At 63.7% G+C, this 12773-nt stretch overlaps 2 protein-coding genes across 2 annotated transcripts; one reads left to right on the top strand and one right to left on the bottom strand.

Moving 5' to 3' along the window:
* Positions 1-6007: 6007 nt before the first annotated feature.
* CPLX2 (complexin 2) lies at positions 6008-7104 on the top strand (the record flags this gene model as incomplete). Its single annotated transcript, XM_082291670.1, has 3 exons — positions 6008-6078; positions 6560-6735; positions 6907-7104. The coding sequence occupies exons 1-3, from the start codon at positions 6048-6050 to the stop codon at positions 7102-7104; spliced, it is 405 nt and encodes a 134-aa protein (XP_082147796.1). The 5' UTR covers positions 6008-6047.
* A 2285-nt stretch (positions 7105-9389) lies between these two features.
* THOC3 (THO complex subunit 3) lies at positions 9390-12767 on the bottom strand. Its single transcript, XM_082291665.1, has 6 exons — positions 12506-12767; positions 11969-12125; positions 11067-11271; positions 10584-10745; positions 10395-10495; positions 9390-10064 (listed from the first exon to the last, which is right to left on the bottom strand). The coding sequence occupies exons 1-6, from the start codon at positions 12686-12688 to the stop codon at positions 9901-9903; spliced, it is 972 nt and encodes a 323-aa protein (XP_082147791.1). The 5' UTR covers positions 12689-12767; the 3' UTR covers positions 9390-9900.
* Positions 12768-12773: the final 6 nt, after the last annotated feature.

Genomic DNA, 12773 nt, shown 5'->3' with positions numbered 1-12773 from the left:
CACCCCCTGCCCCACGAGGAGAGGGCACACAGGTCAGCCAGAGTGACAGTGACAGGGCACAGTGGTAGCAATGCAGATGGGTGTAAATGCAGACCCGTGGAGTGATGCAGGAGAAGAGGAACAGCCACAGCGTCAGCCCAGAGCCCCTCTGGCTGCAGGGGTGCACAGGGTGGGCAGCAGGATTTCCCCCCCCCCGCCCACCCCAGCCAGCCAGCAAAGCTCAGAGCCAGGGAGATCCTCAGGGCTCAGGGCCAGCAGAAGTTACCCCATAAGGGTGGGTTTTGCCTGTTTGCTCTATCCCTCTCTGGTGACCTCAGGGGGACCTGCCACAGTGCTTGCTCCCACAGCTGGGACCATCATGGTGGAGCTGGGGTCAAGCTATGACATGAGCCCACCTCCTTCCCCACCAGCCCCAGGGCTCCTGGTGAGTGCTGGACAAGCAGCGAGACCACATTCACACCCCGTGTCTGACGTGGGTGTGATAACGGGTGAGTGGGTGCTGGGGTCTCCCTCATGTGTGCTGGGGGGTCTGTGACTTGCTGCAGGGGCAGAGTGGTGGCCATGGCATCCCCCGGGGCTGGTCGTGGGTGGCTCTGAGCACCACAGACTCGCCTCACCCTGAGCACAGCATGAGGGAGTGACCCCGGGTCCCCCTTGTCCCTGAGCAGTCTGTGCTCAGCCATGAGCTGGAGGGTCTGTCTCCAGACTGATTCTGAAGCACGGCTGGTGCCTGTCCCTGTCCCTGCCCCTGCCGGGTGCCAGCCCCAAGGGACCAGAGCTGCTTTTCAGAGGCTGCAGCTGCTGCATGTTTCGTGCTGCCTCTTCCTCTTCTCCCCGCTGCTGTTTTTGTTTTGTTTAAGAGGCTGGGTTACGAATTTTAAACAGGCTCCTGAAAAACCCAATTACCTCCAGAAGACAACCTGATAAAAGCTGCCTAAGTGGCACTGTGGAAATCGCCTTGTGCAGCAGCTGAGGGAAAACCAACATAACAAAGCCTTTGGAAATGGAGTTAACCACTTTTAATCCCTCGGTGCAATGAGAAGGACCAATAATTATTTTCTGCAAAGATGTTGGGGGGCGGATAAGTGAAATAACTGCCCTGTGCTAATGGGTGGCAGCAGGCTGGGCTGGCAGTGCTGCAGGGATGGGTGCAGGTATTCCCTCTGCCTGGGAGCTTTGCAAGGGCCCACAGAGGCTGTGACCTTGCAGGGTCCCCGTCTGGCTGTCGGGGGACAACGGGGATGATGCCAGCAGGCAGGTGCCACTCAGGCGTTGCTGACAGCAGATGCTGTGGCCGATGTGGTGGCACCAGCCAGCCCCATTCCCTTTCCCTGGGCACCAGCGTGGACTGGAGCACAGAGCTGCTGGGGCCCTGGCACCTGTGCTAATTCCACGGAGGCCACTTGCAGGGCTTGGTGGTGCTGAGAGCTTCCTCCTCCATTTGGCTACGGCGCTGCTACCCCAGTCCCTCACATCTCTCCCCATCCCTTCCCTTCCCTTCCTGCCTCCCCCAGCAGCTCCAGGCAGCCACCCAGCAGGTGACACTGCCCAGGATGATGCCAAGGAACAGCTGGGCCTAAGGAGTGCCCGCACTGGGCACAAGCACCAGGAGCATCCCCCAAACACCAGCCAGAGCTAGCTCAGCTCTGGGACTGTGGGGGTCCCCTGGATCCGTCCCTGTCCCAGGAGCAGGGGTGTCCGCAGGGGTGTGTACGGCAGGAGGCAATGTCCAGGGCTGGTGATGAGCCCTTGGCTGCTCTTCCCTTGGGAGCACGGCCAGCAGGGCAGGGTTGGGTGCCTGCCAGCCCGGCGGCTGCAGTTGTGCTGCTGGCACCGGCATCTGGAGTGCTGGGGTGGGCAGACTCAGCTCACACGAGCCTCGTGCTTCCCGCAGCAGCAGGGATGGGGGCTGCTTCGCCCACCTCCCCCTGGCCACCCTGCACCCCACGTGGGGACAGTGCTTAGGGACAGTACTCCAGGCCACTGACTCCTAAGATAGGCAAGCCCGACTTAATACTGGTCACTGGCACAAAGGGATGTCCCTGCCAGTTTGGCCTCAGCTCGTACTGGGAGCAGTCCTCTGGCACACTGGGATCTACTGGAGGAGGATGTGCTTAATGAGCCGAGGCATCTCCAAAGATTGAAAGACTCAAGGACCCATCCCAGGAACAAAAGGAGGCGTTTGTCAGGCGCTGAGAGACGGGCTCGTTAATTCCTCCTGGCTGTCACACTTATCTGTAATGAATTTGTGCTCCGCTGTATTATTTTTAATACAATAGGAGCGGTGCCGCCCGCCCACCGCCCGGCTGCCGGGAGCGCTGACGTCAACGCCCGGAGCAGGGCTGCCGCAGGACGGACGGACAGACAGACGGACGGGCCAAGCACAGGCCTGTCTTGCCGCCCACATGCCCGTCCCACCAGCTGCCAGCAGGCACAGCGGGGCTGGGCACAAGGGCAGGAGGCTTTTTTACCTTGGAGGTGGAAAAAGGAGTTGTTGGCCAGTGCCAGGCTGAGGGCTTGGGGCTGGTGGAGATGGTTGCGCCGGGGGGTATTTTTGGGAGCAGTGAGCACGGGTGAACAAGAGGGACAAGTCTCTGATGTGCTGTCCCTGTGCTGAGAGTTGTCCGTGGCAGCGGCCGTGCGTTGAGGCAGGAGCTGGCTGCGGGTGAACACACATAGATCTGTCGGTGCGGCATCCCTGAGGAGGCGGCACTTGAGAGCCAGTTTTGGCCCCCCTGGCTGCGAGATGTCCCCCCACTCCTGCCCCGCATCCTGCATCGCCCCCAGGCTTCCCACAGCAGCCCCAGCAGCGCTCAGCAGCACCGGCAACATCTCCGCAGCCCACCCCAAGGGTTTGTGGGGGCAGCTGCAGCTCGTCCCAGCTCCCTGCAGCCTCCCACGTTTTGGGGGGGACATCCCTGAAAGGACCCCGCGCCCAGACCCTCTCCAGCACCCTTCTGGGCCCCCGCAGGCTGCTACTCCAGAGCCTCACTATTAAACACCAGCTATCCCAAAGCCCGGCTCCAAGCACCACTAATGTGATTTGCACAGGGCTCATCTTGTCTCTAAGAACCCAGGGCTGGATTAATTAGGAGGCACGGGCTGGCGCTCTGAGGGGCACACAGAGTCGCTATGCATCGGGACAAGGGTGGGAGACCCGGGAGTCCTGTCTCGCACTGCAGGGGAGGAACACAGGAGGGGCTGCAGGAGCCCGTCTCCCTTCGGGCAGGTGCAGGGGGCCCAGGCAGGGTGGTGCGCCCCGTTTCCCGCGCGGGAACCCTTCGCTGAAGGCGGTCCTGAGCTCCGTGGGCATCATAACCTCGATGCCACCGCAAACCCCCTCTGGCATCCCCTCCTTGAGCACCCCACACCCCTCCTGGGAGCCACGCTGGGGGAACAGCACCAAGAATCCAAAGCTGGGGCCCCCGAGCGGCAGCTGTTGGCGGAGGGGGGAGGGAGGGTGAGATGATTTACCAGGGACTTTAATTAAAGTCCCGCAGCCGCCCCGCGCCGCTGCAGAGGGGCCGGGGTGCTGCGGGTCGGGGGGCCGGCTGAGGGAGCCGGAGGGTGCGGGACTGGGGGCACCTCTGGCTGATTAATGCCTCGTTTCTCCCGTTAATTGCCGCGGCGGTGAATCATTAACCCCGCGCAGGAGGCGCTCGCCCCGTCCCTCCGCTGCGGGAGCGCGGGGTGGTGTCCGGGGGGGCACCTGGTGAGCGGTGCGGGGCTCTCCGGGACGTTTCCCGGGGGGTCGTGCGGCGTTTCCCGGGAGGGGTCCCGCATCCCGCCGCCCCCGCGGGGGCCGGTCCGGGCGGTGGCGGGGGGTGTTGCTCCGGGCGGGCCCACGCGTGCCGCCGGGGGCGGGAGAGGGCCGGGCCGCGGCGGGGCGGGGCGGGGCGGAGCGGCGGCAGCGGCGAGCGGCGGCGGAGCCGGTGAGTGCCGGTGCTGAAGGGACAGCGCCGCCGCTGCGGCACCGGGCGGCCCCGGGCGGCGGGCGGGGCCCCGCGCCGCAGACACCGGGATGGGGTAGGGGGGTGGGGGGTCCCCGCGGCACCGCGTCCCTTGCGCGACCCTCGCCCCCCGCGCGATTCCCGCCCTCCCCGTGTCCCCGCGTTCCCCCTCGTCCCCGGTGTCCCCAGCACCTCCGGTGCGTGTCCCCCGTCCCGGGTTCCCCCCTCCTTGTGCCTGCGCCCTCCCCACCCCCCCAACGGCGGCGCTCCCCCCGGGTCCCGCACCCCGCCGCGGTCCCGGTGTCCCCCGCATGCCGGGTGTCCGCTACGTCCCGTGTCCCCGCTGTCCCCCGCCTTCCCGGCGCCCCCCCGTGTCTCCTGCGTCTCTGCAGCCCCTGTGGCCCCGGTACCGGTATCCCGGTACCTGCCGGTGTTTCCCCTGTTTGCCGTGTTTCCCCCGCGTCGCCCGTGCACCTCCCGATGTCCCCTACGTACCTCGCTATCGCTACGAGCCCCCCCCGCCACTCGTCCCCAGTGTTCCAGTGCCCCCCATGTCCCTTGCACCTTGCCTGTGGCCCTGGTGTCCCGGTGCTCCCCGGTGCTCGCCATCCCCGGTACCCCCCGAGCCCCCGCTGCAGTCCCAGGGCTCAGCACTGTACTGCCCGGAGGAGCCCCCCCACGCTGTCGCGGGGTGCCCCGGGGCTGGCAGTAACAAACTTCCCGGGGTCACAGCTCGTACAGTCCCCCCAGCCCCCGTGGGGTCCCGGGGAGCCGGGTTGGGGGTGCCCGCGGGGCTGCGGCACCCACCGGGCACGTACATACACACACACACGCTGCAAGCTGCACCCCCAGGCTCCGAGCACAGCCTGCAGCACCCCACTCACACGGGGCACGGGGGGGGCACGGGCACCCCCCACTCTCACCCTCCGCCTGTAATCCCCCGCACACACACAGAGCGCACAAGCAGCCTGCAACACCCCCACACGTACACACGCGCGACACAGTCTGCAAATTTGTGCGCACAGCCCCCCGTGCAGCCTGCAAACCCACGGACCTGCACACACAACCCCCCCACACGCACACTAACACAGCCTGCAGCACCCCCCCAGTGTGCAAACACACGCACACCAGCAGCACAAACACCCAGCACACAGACACAGCCCGCGAACCTGCGTGCACACACATCTGCAGAGCCCGCGCACCCCAAAACTCGCACACGCTCGAAGCTTGCAAACAGGCTGCAAACCCGCACATCGCGGGGGCACACGCAGTCTGCAGCCCCACAAACTTATCCACGCGCGTGTGCACACACCCCCCATGCAAACACAGCCTGCAGCCACCCGCAAACACACCTCTTGAGCAAACACAGCCTGCACGCAGAGCTCACACACACAGCACGCGCAGGCACGGCGCGCACCCGCTCCGTCCTGCGCAGTCAGTGCCCCTGCACGGTGTCACCCACCCGCAGCACCCGCATGGATCACACACACAGTCACAGGCTGCTGCCTGCAACCCCTGCAGCCCCCAAGCACCGCCGCAACCTGCCAACAGCCTCTTCCCCATCCCTCTGCAGAGCACTCGCGCTGCCATAGACACGCGCGCACACGGGTCCTGCTGCGCCACGCTGGCACCCCCAGACAAGGTCTGTCACCCCCTCCCACAAAGCAGGGACACACAGTGGTGGTGGGTCCCCATCCCACCAGCCCCCCGGCAGCACACCAGGGCTCCTGGTGCCACACCAGGGGCAGTGCTGAGGTGGAATATCCTTCTGGAGTCCCTGTCTTAGTGCCTCCACAGGTCCTCAAGGCCAGAAGGGATGTAGGGAGGGGGCTGAGGGGAGCAGGCACAGTCACCCTCTGCCTGCAGACCCCAGAAGCTCCCTCTGCCTGTCCTGGAAGGCATTTGGGCTGAGGATGCAAAGGGTGCAAAGTGCAGCCCCAGAGATCATTCCATCCCTCAGCCTGAGCAGTAGGGAATCTTGGCACGGTATCCCCAGCCCTGTCCTTCTCTGCCCGCATAGGTGGCCCAGGTCAGCAAGCCCGGACAGCGGTGGATGAGTGCTGGGCACTGGCCTAGCCACACGCACACACCGGCACCATGGACTTCGTCATGAAGCAAGCGCTGGGCGGTGAGTGGGAGCTGCTCCCTCCTCAGGGTCCCGCCTCCGGGAGCAGTGCTGGCCCAGCACCCCAGGAGTGCAGTGGGAGGGACACGGCAAGGGGACAGAGTCACGCGGAGAGCCACCGGCAGTGGGGAGCTGCTGCTGGAGCCCTCCAGGGTTCCAGCGCTGTCAGTGGCTGGCTGGGGAATCCTGGCTCTTCTGCCACTAAGCGGGATTCCCCAGCGGGTCCCCTGGGTGCTGAAGAAGGAGCTGTTGGCATCTCCCCCAGTTGACGCTGAACTAGGGCAGAACAGCCAGCCTGTGGCACTCCCCATCCCCACGGCCTCCCAAGCCCGTCTGCAGCCCGCTTCGGCACGGGTGGCCCTGGGGATGTCCCAGGTCCTCCTTGCCGGGGGGCTCCTTGCCCTCCCTGCTGCTGCACGGGCTTTGGCAGCAGCACCAGGCTGCAGCACCCTTGGGGACCAACCAAGGGTCTTGTTATGCGCAGGGGCCACCAAGGACATGGGGAAGATGCTGGGGGGCGAGGAGGAGAAGGACCCTGATGCGCAGAAGAAAGAGGAGGAGAGGCAGGAGGCCCTGCGCCAGCAGGAGGAGGAGCGGAAAGCCAAGCACGCCCGCATGGAAGCGGAGCGAGAGAAAGTCCGGCAGCAGATCCGTGACAAGGTGGGCACACACCTCCCCTGTGCCCGCCCCTGCCCGAGGCAGCCGGGGTGGGGCTGGGACAGGGAGCCGGCGTGGCCGGGAGGAGGGCGGCCCAAGGCGGTGGCGATGGGCACGGGGCACAGCGCAGGCAGTGCCCACTGCCTGCCCTGCTGAGGGCCTGTGTCCTCTCAGTACGGGCTGAAGAAGAAGGAGGAGAAGGAAGCAGAGGAGAAAGCTGCTCTGGAGCAGCCGTGTGAAGGCAGCCTGACGCGCCCCAAGAAGGCGATCCCGGCAGGCTGTGGGGACGAGGAAGAGGAGGAGGAGGAGAGCATCCTGGACACCGTCCTCAAGTACCTGCCCGGCCCACTGCAGGATATGTTCAAGAAGTAACAGCACCGTCAACTCTGCCATAGGGTGCTGGGGCACGGGCGCCCTCTCCCCCTACAACTCCTCCATCAGTTCCCTTGGCTCTGGAGAGGGGGTGCCCACACCCCCTCCCATCCCCTCCTGCCCTGTCCCCCAACCAGACCAAAAGCCCGCCCCGTCCCGTCCAGGCAGGGCCCCCCCACCACGCCAAAGGGGAGCAGCCCTGGCCGGACAGGGCGAACCGGGACCAAATGCACTGATGTAACCTCGCGGCAGGCTAGGGGCACCCAGGCCCTACCGGACCCCCGGGGTGGCTCCTCGTGGCCCCTGCCCTGCCCCCTTCTGTTCTCCCAGGGGACCCCAGTAGGCCTCTGCTCGCCTGCCCTCGTCCCCAACACTGCCATCCCCCTGCCCCGTCCCGCCCTGGGCCAAGCCCAAAGCACAAAGCCAGGCGCCCTGCCCGCAGCTCCCCCATCCCCGGTCGTCGGGCACGGGGGTCCCCCGGGGCTGCCCGGTGTGCCCCTGCATCGGGGGGTTGGAGGGGACCCCCCCTCCCCGCATCTCTGGCCCCATAGTTAAAGCCATATCAGTTAGACTGCAATACTTCAGCACCGGGAGAAGCGGGCGCCGCGCTCCGCCAACCGTGTACAAAGGCACGCGCGGGGCAGGGGCCCCCCTGCCTCGTCCCCCCGTCCCCGCCGCTCGCTCGTCTGTGTCTTGGCCCCGCTGGCCCCCGTTCTCGCATTAGTGTCTCTGTGCCAGGGTGCGCCCCGTCGCTCCATGCGTCCTCGTGTCCGCTGCTCAGACTCCCACCCCCGAGTCCCCACTGTCCCCGGGGGCCACCCGCGGTGCCCCTCGCCGCGCTGCCGGGACCCCCACTCTGCCTCCTGCAATAAAGCCAGCGCAGAGCTGAGGGCTGCCGGGCCAGTCCCGGGCTGGGAGTACCCGGCTGCCCCCACCTGATGCTGGACACATGGGTCCCCGGGCCTGGGAAGGGATCCCTGGGCAAGTGCCCCGGGATGTCCCAGGAGCCGCTGCTTGCACCCCAACGGGGGGAGGCAGGGGCACACCCTCATCCCGGCCCGTCGCTTGCCGCACCGTGCTCCCCCCTCCCTGTGCTTCCTCAGCCACGGCCTCCAGCCGCTCACCAGGGCCCTCCCACGAGGTGGCGGGCAGCTCGGGGCCCCACAGACATGCTGTGACCATCCTGCTCGAACTAGTCTTTGACAAACTAATAAAATAAAGGGATTTGTACATTGCTCCAGCCTCTTCTCATCCGTTGCTTTCCTGGGCCCCCGTGTCCGCTCCCTCACGCTGCCAACCTCAGGGCTGAAATCTGGCAGCTCATCACACATGGGCTGGCCCCCAGCCAGGTCTATACAGGTGCACAAAGCAGCCACATGTGGCTCCCAGAGTCCTGCTCATTCCTGCTGCCTTCCCACTCCACAGGCATCTGTCCTCTCTGGCGTTGGGGACAAGACAAAAGGGATGTCCCACAGACATGGCATGAGGGTTTCTGCCCCTTCCCCTGCTCTCTGGGACTTCCCTCACTGAATGACTGGGGATACCCAGGGGTCCAAGGGCTGTTTCTGATGGGTCGCAGCCTTCTACCCCTCCAAGAGAGGGGCATGAGGCTGTGGGCATGGGGCACCTCATGCCTCTGCAGCAAGGCAGAGGCCCTAGCAGTGCCCAGGCTTGGCATAGCCCTGGAGGCTTCAGCCTGGTGCCAGCCTCAGCTCCGACTGATGTGCCATCATTTACCAGCAAAGAGCTCAGCTGTTACCCAGGCGGCATCAGCGGAGCAGTCACCCAGAAAAGCTTCTGTCAGAAGGAAATATGAGGGTAGGAAACGGCAGAGATCTCGCAGGCATGGTCTCCATCGCAGGCAGGCTGTGCCCTGTGACCCAGCACGATGGTGCAGGTGGGGAGAAATCCCTGCAGCCCTCCCTGGGCAGCGGGGACAGGCCAGGGGAAGGGCTCTGCCCGGAGCCGGTGGCCGTGGCAGGGAACCAGCAGTGTCCTCCATGTCCCCGTCTGAGCGGTGTCCCCGCTGCCACCTGTCCCCACCGTGGGGACGCAGCGCCCCCTGCTGTGGTGACAGCGCAGGACAGGGGACACGGAGAGCGGGGACAGGCACGGGGACAGGGGGACAACTCTGGACAGACCCCTCTGCCAGGGCCTTGCCATGGCCAGGGGAAGGGAGAGCAGCTCAGCACCCCCCTTCTCCCGCTTCATATAGCCACAGACACCTTCGTTTAGGAAGATGATTTATCAAAATTAGAAAAAGACACCACAAATATTAGAAAAAAAGCCCCAGCTGGGGAAACATCTACCAGTACACATCCCCCCACCCTGCCCTCATTGCCCCAGCACAGGGAAGGGACATAGGATGTCTGGGAGGGGGAGAGGCAGGCTGTGCTCCCAGAGCTGCCCTTGCCACCAGGCTTTTGGGGACAAAGGGACAGTCACGTAGCTCATCACTGCTGGGGAGCCTGGTCAGAGCAGAGCATCTCCCATGGGAGGCTCCTCAGCAGCCACCTTCAGTGACTGATTTTCTTTGGCCACTTGCCTTTGGAAAAAGGCCCCCACGCCCCAGAGAGGAGGCAGCAGACGGGGGCCCTGCCAGCATCCCCCCATTCTTCCCAGCACACAGCTGCCTGTTTACAAAAGCTCCCAAGAGCAGGACACACCGAGCTAGCCCGAGGTCACAGCCCTGCCAGGTTGGCAAGGAGAGGAGCCAGCTCCTTGCCCCACCAATGCCATCTAAGCTCCCACCCCCGAGAGCAGGCAGGTGTTGCCTCCCCGGGTGCAGCAGCTTCATCAGGAGTCGTTGGGGAGCCCGAAGAGCTTGACAGTGCCAGCCTCCCTGCTGCTGTCATATTTGCCATCTTTGTCATCACAGGCAAAGGCCAGCAGCGGCCTCTTCGGGTGCCAGGCCACTGTGAAGGTGGGGGACTCGCACTGCACCTCCCAGAGCTTCTCTCCTGCATGGAAAAGGAGCTATGTCAGCCTGGAGAGCCACCAGCCCCCTCTGCTGCTCAGCTCCCCAGAGCCAAGCACCTGCTGCTTCTGCCAGCGCAGGGCAGAGGCAGCACAAACGCTGCTCCGGCGCCTTTTAGTCACCCAGTGACAAGGTACAGACATGACAGGCGTGTCTACCACAGACTGCCGAGGCAGAGGCTCCCCCTCATGGCATTCTGCTCTGCACAGCAAAGCTCTTCTTTAGCAGATGGGTTCTCCCTGTGTCCTCCCAGCTCCACCAGCACTTTTCCATCCAATTTCCTCCTTGGTGTTCCCCAAAATAAAACCATTACCTGTCTCCACCTCAGCAATGTCAATGAAGTGATCTTCTGATGCTGAGGCCAGCATCTTCCCATCATGGCTAAAGCTCAGTGTCCGCACAGGCCAGTCAAGCCTGCAGCAAATGAGGGGAGCAGACAGTGAGGCACTGCCACCACAGTCCCCAGAGAGGGGGGAAAAAGCTTTGGGACAGCTCTACCTACCTGGAGAAGCATCTCACACACACCAGCTCATCCACATCCCAGAGGCTGACCAACGCATCAGCACTGCCTGTGGCAAAATATTTTCCCATGGGATCGAACTTGATGCAGATGCAGTTGGAAGGATGTGCATTGATGGACTGGATGGGTTTCAGCTCTGGGTAGCTGTGAAGGGAGAGGGCAGGGAGCAGTGAGAGAAGCACAGGGATTGCCTAGAGCAGGGCAGGCATGAGGCACACGAGGACTGGAAGCAAACCCAGTCGAGGCAGGAGACACTGAGTGTCCCGTGAATGAGGCAAAGCATCAGGGGCCATCTCAGGGAGCTGAGCCCAGCCCAGAACTGTGGCAACCTCAGCTCCAGGCAAGCTCATTCCTACCAGAGGGCAGGGGATTGCTGGGATGTGGGATTCAAGTTTCCCAAAAGTAACAAAGGTACTTGCAAATGACTGCAGCCAGCCCAGCCACCCAGCAGCCACGGGCACCTGCCTGAGGATGTTGATGCAGCCGTTCCCATTGGTGAGGAAGAACATGTTGTTATCGTTGTTCCAGGAGATCTCGTTCACCTCAAACTTGAACTGTTCCTCAGCTTTGGAGCGATGTGTCTTGGCATCAATGAAGGTGACCACGTCATCCTTGTTCCCCACGGCGATGGTCTGTCCATCGGGGCTCCAGCAGATGTTGATGTTCTCACCTGAAGGGACAGAAACACAGCAGGTCCCACTTCCACTCCCAACCATTCCCGAATGGGAAAGAATGCCAGTTCCTCAGTCTAACACACAAACCAGTAGCTATCCAGCAAAATCAAACTTATGAGGAGTATCGCTTGAAAACAATATGCCACATCCCATGTGAGCCAAGATGGGACCACAGCAATCACCACACAAGGTCAAGCCAAAGGTCCTCTGAATCTAGTGATCTCTAAGATCCAGAAAAAGCAGAAGCCAACAGTAAATACAATGCCATTGCCAGCCCCAACAACTCAAAACTGGACATTTCCAAGAGCAGAGATGGTATCTGGGCAAAGCATCACATGAATTCAAATAACTGTTTTTTTGAATCCACACAAACCTTTATTTCCACCATGGCTCTCTGTAAACATGCTTTTCCCCAGTCTCCAGCCTCACAACCCACTGACTCCAGAGACAAGTACACAGGATATTTTAAGAGCCAGCACCATATTTCACTAGTTCCTCCAGTCCTGACCCCACAGTAAATCGACCCTTATGTGATGAGCACAACACAAAGATAAAGCAGTCAGCAAAGATGTCCCAAACAGAAATAAACCACAGGAAGGGTCCAAAGCTCTGAGCCACTGCAGATGGGTCCCACACAGCTGAGGTCCAGCTGGGACCCACCTCGCAAGATCCCCTGGGAAGGCAGGGACTCACCTTTGGTGTTAACAGTGGCGATGCACTTGGTGGTGCGGACGTCCCAGATGCGGATGGTTTTGTCCCCTGACGCTGTGACGAAGAGATCAGGGTTGCTGGGGTGCCAGCAGAGCTGATCCACGCTGTCCCCGTGACCCCGGTAGTTGTTCTCCTTCACCTGCAGGGAGAGGGCAGACAACGTGAGGATATGCCTAGCTCTGCTCCCACTCCTGCCCCACATCCCAGCACGCTGCATCCACGCTGGGATAAATCAGGAGCCGCGCCCGGGGCCCCACCGTCACCCCAGTCACGCTCCCGCCCACGGCCGGCCACGATAGAGAATCCCCGCCGCGTTCCGCGCCAGGCACCAGCTCCATTCCCGGCTCGCAGACCCGGCCTGCGCCGTCCTTGGCGATGCTCCCGTTCCGGCGCACACCGAGTACCCACCCCCAGGCCCGGCACCGACCACCGGGACACGCTCCCAGTTCCGGACACCTGCCCAAGCACCCCCGTACCGATCCGCACCACCCCCGCCCGCCCGATGCCGGGGGATCTCACCAGCCGGTCCTTCTCGAGCAGGAAGACGCTGGCGGTCTTGTCGAAGGAGCCGGAGGCGAGGCGGCGGCCACAGCAGCTCCAGGCTACCGAGTGCACCTTGGCACCGTGCGCCGGGAACTCGCGGCTCCGCGTGTTGGCGCGGAACAGCTCCTGCATGGCCTGCACGTAGGGCGACAGCGCCATGGCGGGGCCGCCGCCGCCGGCACCGCGACCCCCGCGCGCGCCCCGCCCCGGCCCCGCGCCTGACGTTACTTCCGCCGCTTCCCCG

The sequence above is a fragment of the Coloeus monedula genome (genome assembly GCF_965178545.1).
Source record: "Coloeus monedula genome assembly, chromosome: 15".
NCBI lineage: Eukaryota > Metazoa > Chordata > Aves > Passeriformes > Corvidae > Coloeus > Coloeus monedula.
This window is presented reverse-complemented; position numbering and strand designations above follow the sequence as displayed.

Bases quoted from the DNA above. Each gene is read 5' to 3' on its own strand.
- THOC3 (XM_082291665.1), bottom strand. From the start codon at position 12,688: ATGGCGCTGTCGCCCTACGTGCAGGCCATGCAGGAGCTGTTCCGCGCC. The intron at 12,126-12,505 runs GTGAGATCCCCC...CTCTCCCTGCAG, and splicing joins TGCTCGAGAAGGACCGGCTG to GTGAAGGAGAACAACTACCG. The intron at 10,746-11,066 runs GCAGGTGCCCGT...CTCCCTTCACAG, and splicing joins GGCTGCATCAACATCCTCAG to CTACCCAGAGCTGAAACCCA.